Source organism: Vigna unguiculata, chromosome 11 (genome assembly GCF_037176805.1).
Source record: "Vigna unguiculata cultivar grain cowpea cultivar isolate G323 ecotype 2 chromosome 11, ASM3717680v1, whole genome shotgun sequence".
NCBI classification, from domain to species: Eukaryota; Viridiplantae; Streptophyta; class Magnoliopsida; order Fabales; family Fabaceae; genus Vigna; species Vigna unguiculata.
The window spans coordinates 45,677,011-45,702,864 of record NC_140802.1 but is presented as its reverse complement, the minus strand read 5'-3'; the positions used below and the strand labels follow the sequence as shown (position 1 = coordinate 45,702,864).

The 25,854-nt window shown below is 35.9% G+C and overlaps 5 protein-coding genes across 6 annotated transcripts; 3 read left to right on the top strand and 2 right to left on the bottom strand.

Annotated features, from left to right (window-relative positions):
* The first annotated feature begins 1,695 nt into the window (after positions 1-1,695).
* Positions 1,696-5,038, top strand: LOC114170607 (lysine histidine transporter-like 8). The gene is made up of 5 exons (XM_028056121.2): positions 1,696-2,307; positions 2,813-2,946; positions 3,578-4,023; positions 4,112-4,243; positions 4,333-5,038. Exons 1-5 carry the CDS (start codon positions 2,000-2,002, stop codon positions 4,816-4,818), a joined length of 1,506 nt encoding a protein of 501 aa, XP_027911922.1. The 5' UTR covers positions 1,696-1,999; the 3' UTR covers positions 4,819-5,038.
* Positions 5,039-9,128: 4,090 nt separating this feature from the next.
* On the bottom strand, positions 9,129-11,567 carry LOC114168714 (late embryogenesis abundant protein). 2 transcript variants are annotated; one of them, XM_028053622.2, is made up of 4 exons: positions 11,329-11,567; positions 10,648-11,159; positions 10,139-10,324; positions 9,129-9,624 (listed from the first exon to the last, which is right to left on the bottom strand). In XM_028053622.2, the coding sequence occupies exons 2-4, from the start codon at positions 11,116-11,118 to the stop codon at positions 9,337-9,339; spliced, it is 945 nt and encodes a 314-aa protein (XP_027909423.1). In that variant the 5' UTR covers positions 11,119-11,159; positions 11,329-11,567; the 3' UTR covers positions 9,129-9,336. The 2 variants fall into 2 exon arrangements, with proteins under 2 accessions (XP_027909423.1, XP_027909424.1); XM_028053623.2 differs by having other exon boundaries at positions 10,648-11,154.
* A 1,927-nt stretch (positions 11,568-13,494) lies between these two features.
* CAO (chloroplast signal recognition particle component (CAO)) lies at positions 13,495-15,047 on the bottom strand. Its single transcript, XM_028056213.2, has one exon. The coding sequence runs from the start codon at positions 14,771-14,773 to the stop codon at positions 13,640-13,642; it is 1,134 nt and encodes a 377-aa protein (XP_027912014.1). The 5' UTR covers positions 14,774-15,047; the 3' UTR covers positions 13,495-13,639.
* Positions 15,048-16,856: 1,809 nt separating this feature from the next.
* LOC114169983 (L-ascorbate oxidase homolog) lies at positions 16,857-20,423 on the top strand. Its single transcript, XM_028055409.2, has 8 exons — positions 16,857-17,168; positions 17,266-17,375; positions 18,299-18,569; positions 18,665-18,764; positions 18,858-19,203; positions 19,339-19,704; positions 19,800-19,878; positions 19,977-20,423. The coding sequence occupies exons 1-8, from the start codon at positions 17,025-17,027 to the stop codon at positions 20,181-20,183; spliced, it is 1,623 nt and encodes a 540-aa protein (XP_027911210.1). The 5' UTR covers positions 16,857-17,024; the 3' UTR covers positions 20,184-20,423.
* A 1,854-nt stretch (positions 20,424-22,277) lies between these two features.
* Positions 22,278-25,684, top strand: ROPGEF1 (rho guanyl-nucleotide exchange factor 1). Its single transcript, XM_028055065.2, has 5 exons — positions 22,278-22,753; positions 22,858-22,974; positions 23,203-23,723; positions 24,000-24,356; positions 24,918-25,684. Exons 1-5 carry the CDS (start codon positions 22,486-22,488, stop codon positions 25,341-25,343), a joined length of 1,689 nt encoding a protein of 562 aa, XP_027910866.1. The 5' UTR covers positions 22,278-22,485; the 3' UTR covers positions 25,344-25,684.
* The last annotated feature ends 170 nt before the right edge of the window (positions 25,685-25,854 follow it).

Below are 25,854 nucleotides of genomic sequence, written 5' to 3'. Positions count from 1 at the left end.
CTATCATAAACAAATACATAAATAAATAAAATAATCAATACTGATCTCTTCGAGAGGACAACATGATTAATTATGTTCATATAAATTATTTACAAAATCTTAGATTTGATACGGTGGTCGGAAATCGCACACTAAACTAATAATCTATAAATAAGAGAATACAATTAAAGTACAACCACACAATAAATTTAATAATAAATTAACGTAATTCAACACTTTAAAATCTACTACAATTTTACTCAACAAAAAAATAAAATTGAAGTCCAAATATACAATAAATTTAACATTATTCTACATTTCAAAATCTACATCATCAATATTTATCAAAATATTGTTATTGTCAGTAAAAAGTTAAACTGTATGATTCTTTTGAGAAAAGCTACAAATCATTTGATATAATCTGTCTAAACTTATAAACACTCTTGTACCATTTTTTTTTTTTATAAAAATTGCAAATTTTCTCATAATTTATTTGAAGTAAAAATTAGAAAAATCTGTGTAATAAATACATGAGTGTAGTTACACATGGCAACCGACAAAGAAATGCGTAGGTCACGCAAAAGTCTTCTTTCTCTTAGTTTCCGATGACTTTCTATTTGTTTACTTAATATTATATATGGCAGCCGCGATGGAATTGAAAAATCTAAACATGGAACTCGTTTGGTAGCTTCTCCTCGTCAAGGAAAATTGAACCATACATCCCAGTCATTTCATTCACACCAATGCCAACTAAAACTAACATTTTTAAGATTTCCAATTCAACTTATATTTACATTGACCAAACTTTTAATTCAAACCTGCCTAAAACTTTTGAAAAATATCTGTTTAATATTTGAAACTAATAGAACAAGCATGGACTTTTTTTTTTTATGAATTTTAGGTAACAAAAATTTATGTTGTCGTAAAAAGAGACTACCTATAGTTTAATATTGGTGTTCAGGATTCAAGTCCGTTTAATTTCCATATTTAATAGAAATGAGAACGTGAAGTACAGTGAAGTATCAATATCAATACTCATAAATATATTATTGTAAGATTTTGGATTATGGATGATATCAATTTTTTATACGTGATTGAGTTCAAATTTGATCGGTGTTGTATTTTTTCAGTTAATCTCCTCTCGATAGACCTAACAATTGGTATTTTTTTAAATGGGTTAAATATGTTTTTGGTCCCTTAACTTTTAATAGAAATTTGAATTAGTTATTTTTTCAAATTTTGGACGAATTTAGTCATTCATATTTAGAAATGTTTAAATTTAGTCATTTTAATCGAAGTTTGTTAAGTTTATGTTATGTTTTAAATGCGTTTCATATATAATAACATGAGTTTTTAATATTTTTTTGACACATTTCACTTCAATGTTACTGAAATGATATAATGAAATAAATTTGAAATGTCAAATAAACTCAATAAAATGTAGTTAAAATGATTAAATTCACGCATTTATAAAATTCAACGACTAAATTAACCCCAAATTTTAAGGAGAGATTAATTTCAATTTTCATCGAAAGTTAAGAAACCAACAAAATATTTAGCTATTGATATTTGATTAAATAACAAATTCAAATTGAGAATTAATCTTTCAAAGTTACTGCAATCTATAAAAAGAGACTTTTCTTTAATAGGAAAAAGAAATACTATCTTCCACTTTTCTTGTGATTCTCAAATTCATCTCCAAACTTAGTAGAACGATTTCCAAACCTGTGTTTAGATTACGTAGAGTGGTCTTGTGAGAAGGTCAGGTAGTGAGATCAGCACCGTGATGTCAGTGCTTAGAGTGGAATCCACGCGTATGGAAACTCTTCAATCCATATTATAAAAGAGTTCGTAGTTTCTTGTGCTTCCTCCTTCAAAGTTAAAAAGCAACTTCGTTTTCCTTTCTTCTTTTGGAACTTCAGAAACAAAAGAAGCTTCAATCTCTTCTCATAACACTGTTCTTTCTTCGTAGCTGTTAATGATATATATCATTACCAAATAACTCATTGCCATCAGAAACATGGGAGAAGTGGGTGAAGCTGAATATTTCAGATCAGAAATAGCTCTTCTGAATTTCTCAGATGCGAGTTTGAAACCCCCACTCTCTCCTCTGTTCATCCTCATTGATCCACTCACACCAACTGATTCATCATCTCCCTCAGAAGAATCTCATCCATCACAGAATCAAGAACAACACCCCAAAGACGCGTGGCTTCCGATCACCGAATCAAGAAATGGAAATGCCTTTTCTGCAGCCTTCCATGTTCTTAACTCTAATATCGGCTTCCAGGCTCTCATGCTTCCCGTTGCTTTTGCCACTCTTGGTTGGTACGTCATGCCTGCAATTTTCAACCACCGTTTCAAACTTCTTTAATCATAAATATCCAATCTTTAACCACCTTTTTCAACCCCATCACTGTTCATCTTTTAAATCTCATACCATATATAAAAACATCGAATCCATTGCAGCAGAGAAGAGTTAAAAATTTGCAGTCCATTTCAAAGTTGTAGTGTTGTACACGTTTGTGTCAAGTGTATGTATGCCAGTGATCAACGTTTCATTACGAGATTTTTCTTCTATTTGTTGAAGATTCATAATAGATTTAGGTTGGTAGGTATAAGGAAAACAACACATGCATGTACCTGCAACCAGGGTCAATACCTCTTTGAAACCTCCTCTTAATTAACCAACCTTCACCATCGAAAGACTATGAAGGTTGACTTATCAACATGCAAAACCAACCTTAGTCAACACGAAAGTCTTAGGTTAGGTCTACGATGTACATGATTCATGCGTTGTTACATATCATAGATTTTTTTTATGTACGTGCAGGGTGTGGGGCACAGTATGTTTGACAGTGGCATTCTTTTGGCAGCTCTATAGCATATTTCTTCTTATTCAGCTTCACGAATCCGTCCCTGGGATTCGTCACAGCAGATACCTCTTCCTCGCCATGGCTGCATTCGGTAACAACAACTTCTCTCTTCTCCAAATTCAACTTACACCAGATCTTCACATGAATACCTCTTTTTCCAAAACTGCTTTCTGCACTTTTTTCCATTCTTCTTCCACAACCACGATTAAAATTAGGCCTTCACGCTACAATCTTTTCATTGATACACACTTTGAGATAAAGCCTCCACTATGATTGGCACCATATCCCCATCATCAGTTTGTATTTTTCTACGCAAAGCCATCAACATCGGTTGGTGCTTACATTATTAAGGGACTCCAATAATACTTTATTACTAGTACGAAACTGTTATACATCCAATCACCTTTTGTTTCATTCCACATAAAAGATTGTTTTTTTTTGGTTTTCAAACCTAATATTCAACCCATATCATACAAAAAAAACTGTTTTTTCTATAGTATCCATCAATTTTTCCCTACATTTAAAATCTTCAATTTACAAATAAATTAAGAACATCTAGTTACCTGTCTTAAAGTTCACACGTGGCATTACTCTTAGTCTTGTAGGATTGATTATTCATTACCACGCAAGCTTTTCAACAGTTGGAAAACACAACAAATGTTTATTCAAAGACACGTGGAGTTTCATCTTAGACGTGGCTAACTTTGAATATATTTCTGTAGGTAAAAGGTTAGGGAAAGTGGCAGCGCTATTCCCAGTGATGTATCTTTCAGGAGGAACATGCGTCATGCTTATCATCACCGGCGGTGGGACACTGAAACTGTTATTCAAGACACTTTGTGACAATGATAATGGAAACACTTGCAGTGCCCACGCGCTTACGGGGGCAGAGTGGTTCTTGGTCTTTACCTGTGCCGCCATTCTCGTTGCACAGTTGCCGAACCTCAACTCCATGGCCATGGTTTCTCTCGTCGGAGCCGTTACCGCCATCTCTTACTGCACCCTCTTTTGGGTTCTCTCTGTTAAGAAGGGTAGGCCCAACAACGTGTCCTATACCTCAACCCTGTCGCAAGAATCCACTGCGGTGGCTAAGATCAGCGACGTTCTCAATGCAGTTGGAATCATCGTGCTAGCTTACAGAGGTCATAATGTTCTGCTCGAGATACAGGCAAGTTTTCCAATTTCTCAAACACTTCAATAAGCATGCATGGGACAGCATAATCTAAGAGTTGTGTTTTGGATTTTGGTTTTTGCAGGGGACACTGCCTTCAGATTTCGAACGAACATCCAAAAAACCAATGCGCAGAGGAGTGAGTATGTCATATGTTCTAATCTCCATGTGTGTCTTTCCTCTTGCAATTGCCGGATTCTGGGCCTATGGAAACCAGGCAAGACTACGAGAAACCGACCAATATTCCAGATTACGCATGTTGTTTTATTCAACTGATTAACCAATTTACGTGCATACATGTTTCAGATAAACGAGGGTGGATTATTGTATTCGTTTCCGCAATTTCACAGGAAGCAGCTAACGAAATTCTCCATGGGAGCAATATACGTTCTGGTGATAATACATTGTTTGAGCAGCTACCAAATCTATGCGATGCCGGTTTTCGACAACCTTGAGATCAGATTCACGAGCATAAGGAATGAGAAATGTTCAAGATTGGCGAGAACATGCATACGATTATTTTTCGGGGGATTGACATTTTTCATCGCTGTCACATTCCCGTTCCTTCCAAGCCTATCAGCACTAATTGGAAGCATCACCCTGGTGCCAATCACGTATTCATACCCCTGTTTCATGTTTCTATCGCTGAAGAAGCCTCGACCAAGAGGTTTTGTTTGGTGGTTCAACGCTGCGCTCGGGTTCTTAGGGTTGCTTCTCAGTGTTCTTCTGTTAGCTGCAGCCGCAAGGACTCTTGCTGACAAAGGCTTAAATGCGAACTTTTTCAGACCTTAACACTACTCTTCTCCATTGGCGACTGGCAGAAGCTAGAAGCTGTTACCAACTAATTACCACTAATTTATTTTCAACCCTAAATATAATCATAGCCTAGTTCCTCCAATAGTGGATATAATTATGTATATTATTCTCTTATTTTAAATTTTTTATTGTTATTTAAAGGAGTTGGTAAGAAGTTGTGTAAAAGAAGGAAAAAAGAGAGAGTAGGTTTTCGAAATGTGAATAGTTTATTGTCGAAAATAAAATCAATTCAAAATTCAAAATAAATGAAACTAACTAAAATAAGTCAAAAGATGCATGTTTCTAGATTCTTGGTGAACCCATTACATAATGGAAGTTACCGGAAAGTGAAACAATTAATTAATGAGTTAATCAATGTATTTAGTCACATTCATGATGCAATCACGGATCTGTTCCTAATAAAAAAAAAACAAAGAGATAGAGAGAGAAGAGAGGTATATATGACTCACTTGGCAAGTCTTTTTCAGTGAACGTATAATTATTTTTTTATTGAAAAAAAATTAAGAATGGTTTAAGAATTGCTGATATTTGGTAGTTTTATTTTTTACCAACAATAAAGAATATTAGAGAAGAAAAAATACAAACGACATTACAAAAATATTTTACACAACACTAAACGACATCACATGTAAAATAATGTTGTCTAAATATAATAAAACAACAATTTTTTAGACAATAATTTGAAAAATGAAAAAATTTGAAGTTCCTCCGTCCTTTTATTTTAGACTGAAAAAGTCAAGAACTCACATTGTTGAAAATGTAAAGTTTTGAAAAATAATACATCAAAATTGTGATCTTTTTTTAGGGTTTTAAGCAACATTTTTAAAATTGTTGTCGTACTGAAAATCGTGACATATTAACTACAACTATGTTCACCTAGACTACGTCTAAAAATTATTGTCTAAATTTTAGTTCACAATTTTTGTAGTTTAACCCACAATTTTATGTTGTTGTCTAAAGCAAGTTTTATTGTAGTAGATAAGAAAAGAAACCAAAACTAAAAATGAAGAAAATACAATTAATTAAGAGAAAGAGTTAAGTGAATTAAAAAGTAAACACCGTAATAAGACTAAAAGGAATAAATTGAGTGATAGTTGGAATTTGAGGTTTTTAATAATGGCATAAACTGTTTTTGTGTATATTATATTACACTAGAGGTCACTACCAACCTAATCAACGCGTTAACATACAAACACAAATAAAAAAACGTGTATGTAATGCAATTAATTATATCTCGAGTTACATATGCATTAATTATTCTTATCTTATATATAAAGATCCTATAAACTTATTTTTGAGGTACAATTTTAATAATCTTATATTTGATGACAAACCAACCACCTTAATATTTATGTGTTCCGTAGAAGACTTTTTTTTGGGTGTGTTTCTTTTCCGAACATGTATTACATTTTCTTCTCAACACGTTATTCGCATTTGTGTTCAATATCTTACATTTATCTTCCACTATCCCAATCCTTTCCTTTATCTTTTCAACCTTTTTCATGGGTGGCTGCGAAAATGCAGAACCTCCTTTTTTTTTGCTTTGGCCGCGAGAAAATTTTGTCACTTTGGTGCTTTTTTGCTATTCTTTACGTCGTCTTTTCTCTCTCTCTCTTTTTTTTTTTTTTTAACTTGTGGTCTCCTTTAATGGTGCATTCTGTCTTTTTCTCTCCTATCTTTCTTGGGAAGGTGGTTGGGTGTTACGGGGGCTGGCGGAACTAGGATGTGACAGGGGAGTCACGCCTTCCCATTTTTTTTTTGAATTTTTCTTATATATATTTATACATTTTTTAAAATTATATTATATATTATTTATATTAAAATTATATTATAGAAAATTATAATAAAAGATAAAATAAAAAAATTTAATTGAGACATTAATTTATAAAAGAGATTAGGATTTTTTTCTTACTATAAGATCTTTTCATAATGTAAATTATCATGAAAGTTTGTGAAGATAGATAAATACAAAGGTTGGGAAATAGAGGTTGGAAACACATAGATTTAGATTCATGTATACATTCTTGCATGATCTATCACAAATCAAGGTTAATATCTTATTATGATTTATGTATGTTAGTTTATGATTGTTTGTAGGATGTTTCTTCCAAATTAAGTTCATTCCAAATTAATATAACCCCTAATTATGATTTTAGGGATTCTTTTATGAAATTGGTATGAACCCTAATTATAATTTTTCCTAAATTATTAAAATCCTTAATTATGAAATTTAGGGATTTTGTGTTTTTCGCTACTATGGTAATTTTTTTTAAGTTTTGAATTTATACAGTATTGCTTATTTAATTAAAGTAGTATGAGTTTTGTTATGTTTTGCATTGTGATTTGTGAATATAAATTTTATTTTTTCTAAATAGGTAAGAGGTGATAAATTTATATTAGAAAGATTATGATAAAAAGTAAAAAAATTGATTCCTTTTTTTCAAAGAGGAAGGTTTGTGATGAAGATGAAAAAGAAATGCAATTACGTTAACTAAGCTTGAAAAATTTAATAAGAACCAAGAATTTAAGACAATATAAAACAAATCTCTAAAGTTATCAGAGTTACATATAATGAATTTAACAATTCAATAGAACGTGATCTGGGAAAAACGACATCAAATTTGACAATACCACCAAATCAAATTGACGAGATACGAATGCCTTATCTAAAATGGTATTCATGAATTGATATCATGATATAATAGCGAATGATAGTAATATTTTTTTGAATTCTACTATTATATGTGTTTGTTATAAGAAGAGGAAATGAAGAGAAAAAAATGAATAGTTTTTCTTCTAAAAAAAATTATATATAACAAATCTAATTTGGCCCCCTTACAATTTTAGTCCAAGTTCCGCCACTGGGCTCTAGTACCACATTACTCATTCAAGAAATGACGTAAATTATACAATAGGTTTAATTAGTCAGATAATACCTACTTTTATTTAGATGTATTAGTTTGATACCATACAACTAATTAAACTTTATACAATATAAAGAAGAAAAAAAAAAGGAAGAGAGAAAACAACATTTATTATAGAAAAATTATGTAAGAGTTTGTTTTTAATTACATTACTAATGCAAGAATAACATTACTTTTCGGTCCAAAATTGAAATAAAATGGGAAAGAATTGTTAACTCACTTTTATTATATCACTTTAGATATCGTCACAAAATATAAAAGTATAGAAGAGTATATATGTTCTTCGTAACACGGACCAAGCTATTTTGTCATGTTGGGCCTTGGGCCCATATCTTTTTCTTTTTAGCATATAAGTTTTTCCGGACAACACTATTAGAATTGTACGTGAAAATAGTTTTTAACACTTTAAATTTTACAAGTTGTGTTTTTTATGATATATGCTTTTATCCTTGAACACAAAGTATAATTTTGATAAGTTGTCTGATAAGTATCGAACCTTTTTTGGCAAATTAAGAAAAGGAGAAAAAGTTAGCAAATAATAAAAAAAAATAATAACAAGTAAAGTTAGTTTACCTTATCCTCTCTAGATAATTGAAGTGGTTTACTTCCACGCGTTATTCATCCAATTTCAAGATATTCGAATAAAGGTTAAAAGATAAAGTGAAATAAGAAAATTAAACTTTCAAATAATTGTATTGTTTCAACGAACAATTTAAATAAGAAATAGACATGGAATATGCGATTTCGATAATGTTTTTACATATTCGAAGATAAAAATCGGATTGTTCTATAATTAAATTCGATAAACACTTCAATATTCGAAGAAAGGACCAAAAATAATATAAGAATTCGTTAAGCTTTTAGGTTTATAACGATAAAAAAGGAATTATTAGAGAAAAGATGCCCTAAAATACCAAACTTTTTAAGTGTTACAAACATAGTTTTATGGTGACAAATCAAGAGTCTATTGAAATGAAAATGAAAAAGTTCGCTCTTGAGTGGTGGACTCAATGATTCAGAATCACTACCATACAACAAAGGATACGTTATTCCTGACCCAGTTTTATACTCTTATATATGGTTAAATATGTTTTTTTTTTTGCATTCTTCTAAAATTTTAAACATTTCAGACACATCTCTACAAAAATTCTGTTTCTGTCCCTCCAAAATTGAACAAAAATAATGTAAATTTTTTGACAAATGTATTTGACTCCTTTTACCTATAGTGAGTGTAGAAGAATATCTTATACTCCATTTTTGATTTTGCTTATTTTAAAAAGAAATGTACGAGATAGTAGCTGGATTAAATAGACAAGTTAGGGTTTTTGGCAGCTAGAATTGCGCAGGACCAGGAAGAGAAAAGACACGAAAAGGAACACATATTACATCAATATTAATATTGGCGTTCAGATATTTACGGAGAGAAATGGAGGGGTTCGTTCTTCTACAACATGGGTAACAAAAAGCTAAAAACAAGGAGCCAAAAATGTACGAGCAGCAACCTTTACAAGTGATGATAAATGGAGAGAGCAAGAATCCGCGATAAGGGGGGACATAGTAACACAACACATCACTTGTAGACACATGAATCGGTTAAATTCAGAGGTTTTCCGAGTTTGTTGCCATGCAATGTCACAGAACATCTCACTCTTCGATAGAATTTAGACTTCACTAACCTCCCCAAGATGAAAGCCCTCGATCTCACCGTGAACGTCAGATTCAGCGGCAACGCAACACTCTCCAAATGCTCCTTAGTGTTTCCGAGAACCGACACGCCGCCATACAGAGGAATCTGGTGTCCCAACACCACCACTCTCAGCTTTCGCTCACTCTTTCTGGACTGGTAGAACTTACGCATCTGTTATATGAACCCAATCAGATAAATGTAGAATTAACGGTTAATTTATTTATCACAGTGGTAGAAGAGATTATTAACGTTGAAGCGTGTCGGGTGCAACGGATACCCGGAATGAATGTCTGTGGGATCCGGAAATCTAATTGTAATCCAAAAATATATTGTAATGATTTCTGTGAGAGTCACGTGAGAGGTACGGTGTGACTTCTGCGGATTTGCAAAGAGCAATAAAGCCTCTGTGCGTATTGAATAATAGTCATAAAAAGAATCATCCATTTTAATAGAAAAAATTCTGTTTTGTGGGTCCCCACAAGTAGGATGATGTAGGGTTATAGCAGCTTTTGTACACTGCCCAATAAAGAGGCCCAATGAAATTGAATTTCCCACAATCACACACCCCCATGCATTTTTTTTTTCAAACCTTTATGCATCAAACTAAGTAAAAGGTGAAATCATGAACACAAAAGCAGCACTTTTTTTTTTCTTAATTTAAAATTTGAAGCACAGAAAGAGAAACCTGGCCAGAGGCTATTGCAAGCTGGTAATAGCTAAGCTGAAGAGGCGTGGAAGTGACGTGAACGCCGAAGAAAGTCGCAGGGTTTCTGTACACAATTCTGACCGTTGAGTTCAGCGACAACATATCAGTTGGTACGCCACTTCCATCGTTCCCCGACTGAACATTCAAGTTCTCGAACACCATACTCTGTTGTTGTTTCACAACATTATTACTTTAGTTTAGGTTAACTTCCCCACATAAAACAAACAAATACCATCATCACAGACATAAGAAAGAAGAAAATAGATCAAGGAATCAAATCAGAAACAGGCCCCACCGTGCGCTACATTCTTAGAAATTAATCATTGCACCGTGCTACCCAAAACAGAACAAAGCTAGAATTCTGTGTTTGAGCGAGGCACGCATACATGGTAATAAATAAAAATGATATCACTAATTAAATTTTGTAATGAAACCGAGTCGGGGAAGACCGACTCGGAGTGAACTCGCAAGATGTTATGTTATGTTACCTTGACGATGAGTCTGGGCTTGTAGCTCTTGCTGGCGCCCCAGAGGATGACGGAGAAGAGTGTGAAAAGCATGAGAAAGAGGAGGAAGAAGCAGAAGTACAAGCGGAGGTTGCGGGAGGAGCGGTCGAGGTCGTCGCCGTCATCGGCGTCGTCGTCGTGATCGGCGTCGTGCTGGGGGTGGGGGTGGAGCTTCTTCCAGTTGGAAGAAAAGTTGCGAGGGTTTTTGAGGGAGGCGGAGAAGCGGGAAGTGGAGGATTCTCGAGAGTGGTGAATGGGGGAAGAGAGGTAGTGGAAATGGTGGTGCGGTGAACCCATGGGGCTTGAACCGTAGGACATTTTCTCAACGTCGTGGTTGGAAGGGCTCTGAACGTAGTACAGTGGCCGCCGCGGAGGGGAACGCGCCGGCGACGATTGCTCCATGCTGTTGCTGGTTACCTCCGAGTCCGATTTCGTGTGCATTCTTCCACCCATCTTCTTCTCTCTTCTCTCTCTCTCTGCCACTGCAAACTAAACTACTACCACCGAAGCTTTTAGTTTTTATATAACATAACACTAACCGAATAGAATTATTTAATTATTGACTCCACATTTATTAAAATAATAAATTAATTTAATTTAAATTTCAATATTTAATAAATCAATGTATTTTAACATATTTTTATTTAAAACATCTTTTGTTACCTTGATGTGGTGAGTGTTGTTTTTTTGCCGGTAGCTTACTGTTTACGCTGAATCAGGTTGTTGATCCGCGACAATGGAAGCAGAAAACCAAACATCCTTGAAAAGTTAAGAAGGGTTGATTTGAAGGTTTGAATAGTTGAGATAAGAATGGGAGTGTGGGGCCATTGTCTTGAATGTTTTGAATTTGATGCATTAAATAACATCACCAAAGTCTAACTGCTGCCTTCTGGTTTTGGGCCGGCATTGTAGTGTGTTGGAATTGTGGCACCAATTTGGTACCACGCGCTTTCTGTCAACGACGCAATTGCCTTATATTTTATTTGAAATTCCAAGTCCTAAATTTTTTAGATCGATAAAAGAAGATCGTGCACACTTAATTAAGCCTTTTATGATAGAAAATATGGTTCCAACTGATCTTTTTGGTTTTGGTGTCTTCCCTCGCTGAGCGAGATATTCGACAAACTTGGCCCATAGTTTGTTTATTCAGTTCAGAAGATTATGAGTTGTTTGTTTTTGAAGTGAAAAGCCTACAAAAAAGAGAGACCAAGGTGCCAAGCCGTGACGGATGTTTTCAGAGGAAATTCATCTTAAAATGTGGATTTTAATTTTACAAAATCAACTTGCATAAAGTCCGTGTTATATTAATTTGTATATTATAAATTTTTGTTATATTAAATTGATGTATAATCTTCAACAAATTTATCTTTACATGGGCATTTTGATTGTATCTATCAACATACTCATACTACTAACACGTTCAAATATAAATCTCAAACTTAATACTAGACAGACATTATGATGGTCTAATAGTAGCTCAATAATAAATAACATGATCTACAGACAATAAATTTTATTACAATACAATTTAGACAATTTTCATACCATCATCATAAGAAATGAATTATAAATTTAGTCAATTTTTACAAATAGAGTTCTAAAAATAAGATTTACATTTATTTGTATATATAAATCTATTTTATCTATAATACATATACAATATTTAACAATTTATAATAAGAAAATAAAACAAATAACATTATATTTTATATTACATAAATAAATATTTTTCTTTCGATCTAAAATCTAATATTTTTTTAACTTTTAATATTTATTTGAGAGAGGTGTGTGAAGACGGACCAAAATGGATTTGCGAAGAATTGGGTTGAATTAATTTTATAATTTACTTAAATTGTATTATTAGATATAATTGTATAGGAAAGATTTGATATGCCTGAAGTCTTATTCGTTTTGAAGTTTATGTTTCATTACGATTTTATTTTTAAAAGTGATATCAAAAAATAAAGAAAAAGAAGAAATATTTAAACTTTAGATTTTGATTTCTAGTAATGTGTTTGGAAACACTTCGAAAAATTATTCTATTTGATGTAAAAAAATCAATTTTGATCGATAAAGAAGTTAAAAAAAATGATTTTTTTTATGTGTATTTTCTGTCTACAATTGATTTTAAAAATTAATTTTGGATGTTTTTAAATAATTTATTATTATGAATTGATTTTAAGTGTTTCGAAATTGAAACCACACATGTATTACATTATATAGTTAAACTCTTATTTTGTTTCCATCAACATATTTTTACAGAAATTACCACAAAACCACGTTTATTGATTGGTTTGTATGAAGCATGAAAGTAGTTGATAGGGGTATTAGCTGTGAAAACGACCAAGAAACAAGATTTCTATATGAACATTCATAGCTCTTCACTGCACCAAAATATCTGTGCATCCAAAAGGAAATTCAGCTCAAAAACATCACATCACTTTCTTTAATTGCGTAACCATTCAATATACCTTCTTAACTCCTTTCTATCTTCCTTTTACATCCATGTGTAATCATTATTTTCAACTCTTCTTTTGGAATGCTATACTGTTCCATTTAGTACCTATTGTCTTACTAAAAAAATTAATCTATTATTATTAACCATTGTTTTCAAATACTAAACAATTCTTCCTGTTTATTATTAATAGCTTTACGTTGCATAACATTCTCATTTATAATAATGGTAAGTAATCACCACATTTGGATATATATATACTTTTATTCATTCTTGTTTTAAAGTTGTTTTATCCTCAGTCTTATCAACAACCTATTGATACTAAATTATATTGGTAGAGATAAAAATAATAGTATTCATATAACATAGTACGATGATGCCGCGAGGAAAATTTGTATAGAATTTGATTTAGATTTTTCTAGCCGTTCACTTGAATTGGCACAAAATAATTATTAACGAGCTCCCGAAAATGTGTAACAGTGCTGATCCTAGTCATAACATAACACACACAAAAAATAATTACGGGTTATCTTGAGTGGAAACAACGACAGCAGGCCCATTACTGCTGGGCTGGGCCTGGTTGTTGGTTTCCTCGAACGCTTTCACAAGGTCAGGGTCCACATTCTCCTGGGGCTCCCAAGTGGGCTCATCCAAATCGGCCCATTTAACTAAAAACTCGGGCGTCCCTTCATCCGCGACCCTTTTCGCAAGCACAGCCTCGGCCACGGCGTATTCAAGCCCGGCCTCGTAGTCTCTGACAAGATCCTCCGCCACAAACTTCGCCTTCACCCAATCATTCGCACCACCGTCCTTCCACCGCACAAGGTACTCCAAATTCTCTCCCTTCCCTCTCCGTTCAAGAATCTCCTCCACCTCCGCGTACTCGAACACAGCCCCTTCCAAAACCCTAACCACTCCCTCAAGTCCAATCCTGCGCCCGAACTGCATCGGATTCCCCTTCGGCGTCGCCTTCAGAATCTCCCGCGCCAGATCCAACGCCGTTCTTCCACGGTCATCCGCCACCTCAGGATCCGCGCCGAGATCCAGCAGCACCTTCGCCACGCCGGGCCTCACGTACCCCGCCGCCATGTGCAGCGCAGCGAGACCACCGCTGCGGTCGCGGTGGTCCAGGTTTGCGCCGGCTTCCGCCAGCAGCTTCACGCACGGTTCGGAGCCAAGTCCCGCTACGAAGAGCAGCGCGGTGCGACCTTCCGCGTCCACAGCGTCGACATCACGGCCGTCGCCGGATTCGAGGATGTTCCTCAGCGCGGGCTCATCCGCCTTCTTCGCGGCGGTCCACCACGGGGTTTCGTACTCCGCGACGACGTCTTTTGCGATGAAGTCTGCCGGAACCCACGACGGCGCGTGGCCGTCTTTCCACTCGATGAGGTACTCCATTCCAGCGGCGGCGTCGAGGGCTCTGCTGCCGATGATGCCTTTGACTTCACCATAGGACTCGTCTTCGGTGTCTTTGAAAGCTGCTGCTGCTGCTTCTTGTTGGTTTTGGAGTGCGGCGGTGACGAGGCGGAAGCGCGTGGGGTTTTGGCGGACGTGGAGAAATGGTTGTTGTTTAAGGACGTGTTTGGGGTTTGGAGAAAATTTAGTTTTGAAGTGAGAATGAGAAGCTGGTTTGGGAACGAAAATAGCTTCCATTAATAATCTGGTAATGCTTTTGCTGTGTGTGTTTGAAAGGGTTGAAGTTGAACATGTGGAGTGACAGTGGTGGAGTGAAATGGGGCTTGTTTGGGGAACTTACTGGATAAGGAACCACATCCATGTTGTGGCTGCCATTGGATCTCCACAAATCATAACTGCCAAACTGGACAATCTTTTCTTTCTTTTTTTCTGCACAATTTCTTTCCCTGAATTATTTTACACCAATAAATTGAAAAAAACTCTAGCCACTAATTTTTGTGGTTCCTCATGTTTCTCCAACATGCTTCATAAAAATTTGTCACTTCTCTTGGAGCAATTTTTGTGCAATAGATCATCAAGAAAGCTGGAAAAAAAAAATCTTACCAGGTTTGTTTTAAACTCATTAATTTATGGAAGATTTTTAGATATTGAAAACTTACGAACCTTAAATTAAAAGAAAATTTTCACTTTATAGTGTCTATGAAACTTCGCAGAATATTGGACGTGGTATTTTTTTGATAATGAAAAAAGAAAATTCAGTAATTTTATAGAATCTTATTTGACATAAGTGAAAACGTGATTTGCTTGAAATTTCCTACGTAAAGTTGTTCTTACGAACAAAACCTCTATTTTAGAGTTGATATTTTGAAGATGATTTAGAAGTTTTCAAATGCAAAATTACATTTCTTTTAAATAATTTATTTTCAGAATATAATAAAAAAATATATTCCAAAAACGGAAGAAATTGGACATTGTGAGTGTCATTGTTATTCATCAATAAGAAAATAATGTATAATTCAATTCCCAAATAAGGGCCCATTGTTAAACCCACATGGTGCACTGTATTTTTTTCTCTTCTATTCGGGCTTTGCTCTAATACTTGGTTGGGCCTTTTTTTTTCTTTCTTGTTGTTCTTCTGAGTACTAAACATCGGAGAGAAAAATAAGACATGAATCCGTTTTTTTTTTTTTTTTTATAAATTCACTGCGAATGTGTAATTTAATTTTTGATTTTGGAAGTTATGAATTACAGGTTTAGTTTAAAATTTTCCTAACATTAAATAATTTTTGTTTTTTTTCTTTCCTTTAATATTAACGTGTTCCTTAGTCGTAACTATGTATGTTATAACATAACATAAGATGCTGATGTTAGACAGAAAAGTCATTAAATTTCTAAAAACCGTAAAAACAAATGAGCTGTTAAAATTCTAATCGAAACTAAAATTTCATACCGATAAAACAATGAGAACCAAATCTAAAGTAAACCAAATATAAAACTAATTGCGGAAATTTCAATATTCGAGAAGCCATCATGGTTACGTATATGCACACACACAATCACACTTGGTTTTCCTTGCACCAGCTCATACGCTTCAATCAAGGTGGAAAATAAAACTTTCTAATTGATTTATCATTCAAATGTCATGACTCCTAACAAAGAAAATAATAACAACAATAAACTACGTCAACTCACACATCAATTGTCAATGTTGGAGCATGAGAAACGGGCAATATTTGCATGTGACTCATTTGAAACTAACCATACATATTACATAAAACCATGTATGAAACCAAATAATAAAGCGTTTGAAAATAATTGAATTATTTTGTGTATATATATACGAGTAAATATAAATAATACACCTAATAGTCAAATCCACCAGGGTGTCATGAGAGAGTCAACAATAATGAAAACTTTGATTCATAGAGATAAAGGAGTGTACATTATTGTGATTTTGCAGGGTCCCATTTTGCTTATTCGGTTCCAATTCTTATTCCTTATAACTCCAGCACCCAAACAAGTTACATAGAATGTCCCAGAAACGACAAAAGGTACTATAATTGTTTCCGCGTACAAATATCATTGTTTGGGGAAATTTAATTATGATTAGAATAGCGCGTGTCACGTCAGAATTCGCGGCCGAACACACTCTTATACAGCTTCGACATCGCTCATTCCTCACTGCAAAATGCTAACTCAATAATAATAATATAACCACACGCATTCACCGCCAAACTTTCTTCTTCCCTTTTCTCACCGTTTTCACTCGTGCCAATCCAACAACCATTTCTATTCGCTACCACTTTTCATTTTCGTATTACACAAAAAATGTTAAAATACTTTACTTACCTTAACTCTTGTTGTCCTCTTATGTTATAAATACAACACCAGTTCTGTTTCTTGCTACTTCAATCATAACATACATACACTTTCTCTCTCTCTCTCTCTCTCACTCTTTCATAAGCCATTTTCCTACTCTGTCTTCGACATGAATAAACTACGTGCTTTATCAAGTTTCTGTTCCATTTTGCTGCTTTTGGAATTGGTTTTCGTTGCTGCGGAAGATCCTTATAGATTCTTCGACTGGACCGTTACCTACGGTGACATTTATCCTCTAGGAGTTAAACAGCAGGTTATTAACAATTAAATAGTTTTTTCGTTTGGTTATATTTTTGTTGTGTTTTCTCGTTCTTAATGTTTGGTTGGAATATGTGTTGTTGCACTTGCAGGGTATTTTGATCAATGGCCAATTCCCAGGCCCTGAAATCTACTCTGTTACCAATGACAATTTGATCATCAACGTACGCAATAACTTGACCGAGCCGTTTCTTCTATCTTGGTAACTTTCCTTCTCCTTTTTTGTTTTTTTTTTTTTAAATTTCAATGTGTTTTCTTAAAAAACATAGAATGTTACAAATGTAGTTCATTCAACAAAAGGTTTTGTGAAAAACAAGGCCACTTCTTATCAAAGCGTAATCCAACTGGCAGAGTGGTGCACTTTCTAACCAAAGCATTGCGTGCTTCGTAAAAAATCCTAAATGTCTTGTTCCGATTTACCTTGTTTGGAAAAACGCGTGTTTTTGAAACTCCATCCATTTGTTTGGTTAGGGAAGAAGGTATTCAGGTTTGGATGAATCTAGAATTAGAAGAGTAATAATTAAGGTGTATTTATGTTTAATTATTACTTATTTGAGTTTCTGAGCTCATTTTTATGAATTTTGTTTTTTATGACAATTTCATGAATGGAATGACTTGGGAAAAGAGTTATGCAATCATTTTCTTTTAAATAAATAAAAGTTTAAACTATTTTTTATTTCGGTTGTTCTTTAATTATTATTTTTATTTCAGCACTTTTTGAAAGCGAGCAAACTTGTGAAGTGATAGAATTTGAATTACTTTTGTATATTTTAAGAGCAAGTCCATATTTCTTTTTGTTTTCATTGATGAAAAGAGTTCACACTGACAGATCTAAACAAAACAAAACAAAACACGGACTTAATAAATGTCTCTCTCACCGATCAGTTCGGCCCTTTAAGTATTGTCACGGACCAGACCCATTCAACTACAAGCCCACATCTATAATTCACGAGTCAGGCCCTTAAGTCATAATGTTCTGCCTCCTAGTATAACTCTTCACGAGTAAGGCCCATTATTAATGGGCCTCTACCCTTCCTTAAACCCAAAGATTTTATTTTCTTTAGAAATTTTATTTGAGTGACCTATAGTTACAAAATATACTTATTCGTATGGTGAATTGAACAGGAATGGTGTTCAACAAAGGAGAAATTCTTATCAAGATGGAGTTTATGGAACCACATGCCCAATCCCTCCAGGGCAGAACTTCACATACACACTTCAAGTCAAAGATCAAATTGGGAGTTTCTTCTATTTCCCATCTCTTGCTTTTCATAAAGCAGCTGGTGGTTTTGGTGCAATCAAAATCCTCAGCAGACCAAGAATCCCTGTCCCATTTCCTGACCCAGCTGGTGATTTCAGTCTTCTTATTGGTGATTGGTACCAAATCAATCACAAGGTAATAATCATCAATCACATTGCTCTCAAAAAAATTTCCTTTTTCTTTTCTCATCCTCATCTGCTTACATGATTTTACATTTTTGATGATCTCAGACACTTCAAAGTGTTCTAGATTTTGGACACAGACTCCCATTGCCTCAGGCCGTTCTTATCAACGGTCGTCCAAACGGCACAACATTCACAGTGGAACAAGGTATGCATGCCTATTTGTTTTCCCTTACAATTGTTGTTTTGTTTGAGGTTGTTGAATTTTGTACGATGATGCTTGTTTTACCGTGGACAACAGGGAAGACATACAGGCTTAGAATATCAAATGTTGGACTTGAAAACTCTCTGAACTTTAGGATTGAAGGCCACACCATGACGTTGGTGGAAGTTGAGGGAACTCACACCATCCAAACCAAGTATTCCTCGTTAGATGTTCATGTGGGACAGTCTTATTCTGTGCTTATCACAGCTGATCAAGCTCCCAAAGACTACTACATTGCCGTGTCCACTCGTTTCACTGACAAAATCATCACAAGCACCGCCATCCTTCACTACAGTAACTCCCAGCAATCCGTTTCTGGCACAATCCCTGGTGGCCCAACCGATCAGATTGATTGGTCCATCCAACAAGCTCGTTCAATCAGGTACTTAATTTCTTCGTGTCCTAAGTTTCATATCGAATCTAATCGAAAAACTGGTATCAATCTGTTACATGTATGTTTCATTTATTACCACAATGCACATATCCAATTCTCACATTCAACTTTTGCGATTTGTAGGACAAACTTAACAGCAAGTGGACCAAGGCCAAATCCTCAAGGCTCCTACCATTATGGTTTGATTAATATCAGTAGGACAATTACATTGTCGAGTTCAGCAGCACAAGTGAACAAGAAACAGAGATATGCAGTGAACAGTGTATCATTCGTAGCAGCTGACACTCCTTTGAAGCTCGCGGATTACTTCAAGATTGGTGGGGTTTTCAAAGTAGGAAGCATTCCCGATAGCCCTTCTCGTAAACCCATGTATCTTGACACCTCAGTCATGGGTGCTGATTTTCGGGCCTTCGTTGAGATCGTGTTTCAGAACAACGAGAACATCGTCCAGAGCTGGCACATTGACGGATACTCCTTCTGGGTTGTAGGGTAAGTTCTCACATTTTCATATCCATCATCACTCTCACTTTAAAAAGTGCACTCCATATCACTGAAATTTTAACGTGGCCTTTATTCTGATTCAGAATGGATGGTGGTGTGTGGACACCTCAAAGTCGAAACGAGTACAACCTCAGAGATGCAGTGTCAAGGTGCACAACACAGGTTAGTAACTTGGTACTTAACCGAATTTGGTTGGTCTTTTTTCCATTACCATATTCAGAAACCAATAAGTAAAATTCTGAAAAAACATTGTATTACAGGTGTATCCCAAGTCATGGACTGCAATTTACATGGCACTGGATAATGTGGGTATGTGGAATGTGAGGAGTGAATTCTGGGCACGACAGTATCTTGGACAACAATTTTATCTGCGAGTGTATTCACCAGTTGGATCCATCAGGGATGAATACCCAATTCCCAAAAATGCTCTTCTTTGTGGCAAAGCAGCAGGAAGAACAAGTAGATGAGAATCTCCATGGGAATCAAATTATTCAATCTCAAACACCTATGATGTCTGTCATTAACTTAGGGACTCACTTGGTCCCATTCTTTGCAAATTTCTTCACCATTTCTTTGTATGGATACTTAAGCACCATCATGTATTGTAATAATTGAATTGTCACCATTGATTTATTTTTTAAACAAATAAATTTCTCACATGTATCGGTGAATCTCTTGTTTTAATACATGAATCAGTTTAATCTGCATGCACTCTCTCTGTGTAATTTGAAGTGTCAGTGTCTAGATTGAAACGTTTTAGGGTTTTCAACCGGGTATTACAAGTGATCGATGAAGACAAAGTTCTTCTAAAATTTCAGTATAATAAGCCCACGCTCTAATAGAGGTGCAGGAAGCAAAATGCTCTCATAAGCCCACGAAACTGAAGTCCAAATTATGATCCAAAAGAAGTAATTTAGTCAAGCAGCCTGTAATAAAAATAAGAACAGCCCATTTTATTAGGGTTTACTATTTCCTTGAAAAGTGCCTTTTGTATAGAAGACTTCGTGTGGGCGTTTATTGGAATTTGAAGTTTCTGAAACAGAGAAATACACTTTCCAATACTTAATAACTGAAAAACATGACCTCGTTCCTCTTTTTGTAAGACATTTTTAGAGAAATAATTGAGTAATACATTATTTATTTTTAAAAAAGATACTCTTAATTAATTGATGTATTTAAGTAAAAAATATTTAAAATTAATGAAGTAAATTCTCTTTTTTCTAATATGATTTCAGAAATATTCAAGAAAAAAAAAATCTCAATTTTGAAATTGGTTTTGATAATTTATGTGTGATCCTATTATTGGCTTCTATTCACGGACTTGTGTCTACCATTTAAAAATTATAACAACTAAAGCCAAGTAATGCTCAAGATTATTCAGTATGGTCCATAGAGTTATAAATTATGTAAAGAAGAAGCTTAAGTCCATTGCATTGGCTTGAAAATACGGAACAATGCGTACACGTTACTATAAATTATTTTTTCAAACTGGCCATGTTCAAATTTGATTGAACTTAATCTCTCAAATTCACTTTATAATATTGTCTAGGATGTACACACAAACAATAACACTACAATAATGTCTACGCATTATTTGGGAGTCCAAGAGTACATCAGAATTAAAATTTCAAGTTCTCTCTGGTCTTATGACATCTCTTCATATTTCATTTAATTGTTTCATCGTTCAACATTGTTCACATCAGATCGACACGTAATGTTTTAAGACAACCTTGACATTGACATTGAAATTGGTACACATGTTTCATATTATAGAACTAAAAATCGAATAAGCAGTTGATGCAGTAGGTTCTACGAGTGTGGGCGTGGACTGAAATCAACGGCTACTAACTGAGTAGGAAGAAAGTAAATGAAAAAAGGTAGGCACTCACCACCCTCTGATGATTTCCGTGACGCAAAAGATTTGTGCTGCCTCAGGTTACGACGACGCGTGATTGGGTTTCCTCTTCTGTACCAAACACATTACCGCACTGTACAACAGTAGCACCACCCACAAAAAAGGCTATGCAAATTGCAATGCATTTCTAATCTGTAATAAAACAAACAAACAAAAGTTAACGTGATCAAAACCGGAATACTTTGGCTACACACTATGTCAGAATTGTCTGCGCCATGCCATGTTTTTACCATGGACCCTTTTTACATCGGGACCCACTATCATCACATTAGAACAGGTTAAAATATTGCGATAATAATATGATAATACGGTTGTGGAATTTATTGAATTGAAGATGAGATTGCGCACAGATTAACATTGCCCACACATATCCCTATGCATAGATAACCGCCGTTTGGTAATGTTTTGCAGGTGGAGTTTCGTTTCTCATCGTGATTCAGGATCAACGGTTTTCTCGCTCCAACGGTATCCAACCAGAGGACGCCACGTCATTGAAATTTACATGGTGGAATGGAAACCGAACGTAGAGAAGTGGGCCCCAGGGAAAAGGACCTTGTCGGGTGCTTAACTTAACCGTGGTGTAACGGAAAGACACTCTCTGCAAACGGCGTCTCTTTTTCTTGCTTTTGCCTCCTATCAAATCATCACTACCACCACCTCTACTCACTTCTGCACTATCTCTCGCACAGTGAGGTTGAAAGAGAACGTTGCGAGTTAACCCACCCTGTCCCCCACTGCTTCTTCACTTTTATTTTCTCCTTTACCATTTTTTTCACTGTTGCCAACACGCTCCACTGCGCTGCTATTCTGTCAAACCAATGTGCCTGAGATCTGAGTGAGATTTCCGGAGAACCATGGGGAGCGTTTCGTCTGAAGACGGTTCCGACCAGCAGAGCGACCGCTGCGGCAGCTACAGCCTCAGCGCTGACGTCAGCGAGTCTGAGAGCTGCGGGAGTTTCTCCGCCCGCCGCTTCGACGCCGAGGGAGCTTCCAGCTCGGCCAACCTCTCGCCGCGTCCTGTCGCCTCTCACTTCAACTTCCCTCCGGCACAGGTAATGCTTCCCGTTATTGGCGGCAAGGACGTCGTCGTTTGGGATCACAAGCGCGACCTTGATCTGTCTGGTAATCCTCTTTTCCCTTCTTCGGGAATTACTTTATCTTTTGATTGAGAGTGAAAAGAAAGAGAGTGTGGATTATGAAGAGCGATTGCTTTTCTTTTTTTGCAGAAGTGGAAATGATGAAGGAGAGGTTCGCGAAGCTGCTTCTCGGAGAAGACATGTCTGGTGGTGGAAAGGGGGTGTGCACTGCGCTTGCTATCTCCAATGCTATAACTAATCTATCTGGTTAGTGACTCTGTCATGCCATGTGTTAATTGATTTGTTCAATGCCTTCGATAAATTTTACCATAAGAAGAAAGTAGTGAGATGTTTTAAATGAATTGATTTAGGCTGAAATTAATTAATGAGTTAAACTTGGTAAGTAGTTAGTCGGGCGTTTATATGAAATCCAAGTGTCCGGTGTGTGTTTATAGGATAAGGTTTGTGAAATGTGTCTTTTAATGGTAACTGCAGCAACTGTGTTTGGCGAACTGTGGAGATTGGAGCCGCTGGCACCACAAAAGAAAGCAATGTGGCGTAGGGAAATGGAATGGCTGCTGTGTGTGAGTGATTCTATTGTGGAGCTGGTGCCATCTGTGCAGCAGTTTCCTGGAGGCGGAACCTATGAGGTGATGGCGACGCGTCCTCGCTCGGATTTGTATATCAATCTTCCAGCTCTGAAAAAACTTGATGGTATGCTGCTGGGTATGCTTGACGGGTTTCATGATACGCAATTTTGGTATGTTGACCGGGGAATCATACTGGGAGAAGCCAAGGATTGTGATGCATACGGTAGACCATCGGTTAGGCAGGAGGAGAAATGGTGGCTTCCCTCTCCCAAGTTACCCCCAACTGGTTTGTCCGAGGAAAATAGAAAAAGGTTGCAGCAATGCAGGGATTGCACTAATCAGATACTAAAAGCTGCTGTCGCAATTAATACTTCTGTGATTGCTGAAATGGAAATTCCCGGCGCATATGTAGAGTCCTTGCCCAAGGTAAGTAATCATGCCCTGTGCTGCTTTCTATATTTGTTAAGTTATGACTGTGGTGAGTATCATGCTATTAGTTGGCAATGCATGTGTGAGTTTCACTAGCTTATGATTTTGTGAAATGTATAGTTTTTGAGTGCTAAAATCATGGTTCAAGTAAAGAAAAGGTTGGAATTTAGTAATGTCTTCATATGTAGTTGGGACTCCTGTTACTTTAAAGTAGGCTAGAACGTACTGAAGACTGAATTGTCTGTGTGTTCTCTTGTGCAACTATAAATGCAGAATGGAAAGGCTTGTCTGGGCGATATAATTTATCGATATATAACCGCAGACCAGTTCTCACCTGAATGTCTCCTTGATTGTTTGGATCTTTCGTCAGAGCACCACACTCTGGATATAGCTAATAGAATTGAGGCTGCCATACATGTATGGAGGCTGAAGGACCATAAGAAACATCTAAGTTCAGCAAAAGCCAGACGGTCTTGGGGTGGAAAGGTGAAGGGACTTGTCGCCGACAGTGAAAAGAACAAGAATCATTTTCTTGCACAACGGGCAGAGACACTTCTAGAAAGCTTGAAACACCGATTTCCAGGGCTCCCTCAGACTGCACTCGATATGGCCAAAATTCAATATAATAAGGTATGCTACTTTTTCCCCTTAATCATTAGTTTGAATCGAACTCATGATTGTTCTGTTCATCTACAAGGTGTGACCATGATTGGAATATATGTTAAAGCTAGCTAAGTTTCTTCTCAATGCATTGGCCACCTGGCGTATTTTTAAGTGCATCTGATTGAGAACTTCTACTGTCAGAGCCAGTTGGCATTCAGAAATCTGAACAACCATTCCATGTCCTGACAATGGTCTAGAGAACTATTAGGTTTTCTTTGCTGAAGTAATTAGTGAGGGAATAATGTTAAGGATTTATTGAGATTAAATGCATTGTATTGCCGTGCAATATACAAACTTGTGCTTTCTCAATTTCATGGTCCACATTGATGATTTATCGTAGCATTTTCTGGTGTATGAACTTGTCCATATTGAATAGAAACTATATGTACAAGTGACCTATGTTACGCACTCTGGTGTTACAGATGGTTTGTGATTAGTGCACAATTACTAAGGATTTTGTTTGTGTTTGGAGAAGGGTGGCTTGGTAAAAAAATCTAAGTTTGTGTGGATTTGTTTTTTCCATTGCAGGATGTGGGACAGTCTATTCTTGAAAGTTATTCACGAGTGATGGAGAGCTTGGCCTTTAACATTATGGCCAGGATTGATGATGTCCTTTATGTAGATGATAGTATAAAGCGATGTGCGGCTGCAGATTCTCTCTCACTGTTCAGCAGGGGAGGTTTTGGTGGCATGCCCATCCAGAAGAGGTTCTCTCCTAGTCCCTTCTCAATTCAACACACACCATATGCCTCCCCATTTGCAACACCAACGTTTTGTTCCTCCTCTCCTGTTACTGGGAGCCCGTGTAGTCCTGCAAGGATACATGATATGAAGAGAACTGCTCCTAAGGAGGGTGCAGACAAGTTGGCCAAATCTGAGTTTGAGAGAGTTTGGTCTTATGCCGGAAACCTCAGTGCAAGAAGAGCTTCGGGTGATGCTCCAGAAAGAGACTGAGTTCTACAATTAGTATGACTTTCATCAATCATCTTGTCTTAATGTGGATCTGGCTGAAGTCCTTGGTCCTGCTCCCTGTACATGAGGGTCTAATTTTTGTATATTCTTAGGCAGTATGAGAAAGGCTTATGTTAAAAAATCATGCCAATGGATTGTTAGTTCAAAATGTTTCCTCCCAAGTAAATTTCTAGAGGTAGGCTTTTATAATTTCCAAATTCTAAGTAGTGTTCAGGACTGCATAACCCATTCCAGATTCAGCATTACACATGTTTTTATGTACCCTTGCTCTCCCACTTCCTATAACATTAAATAAAATTTAGTCAGGTCGAAACAACACCAAACGAATGCCTTGTCTCGAAATATTCTCTTTAAGTAGAAAACAAATATACAAATTATTACGTTTGTATTATATACAAAGACTACTTAACATTAGTCATTTTTAAACATTTTATCCGAAAGATGTTGTGAAGATGCACATAAAACAGCATTCGGCGCTCTTTCCTTATTTTGA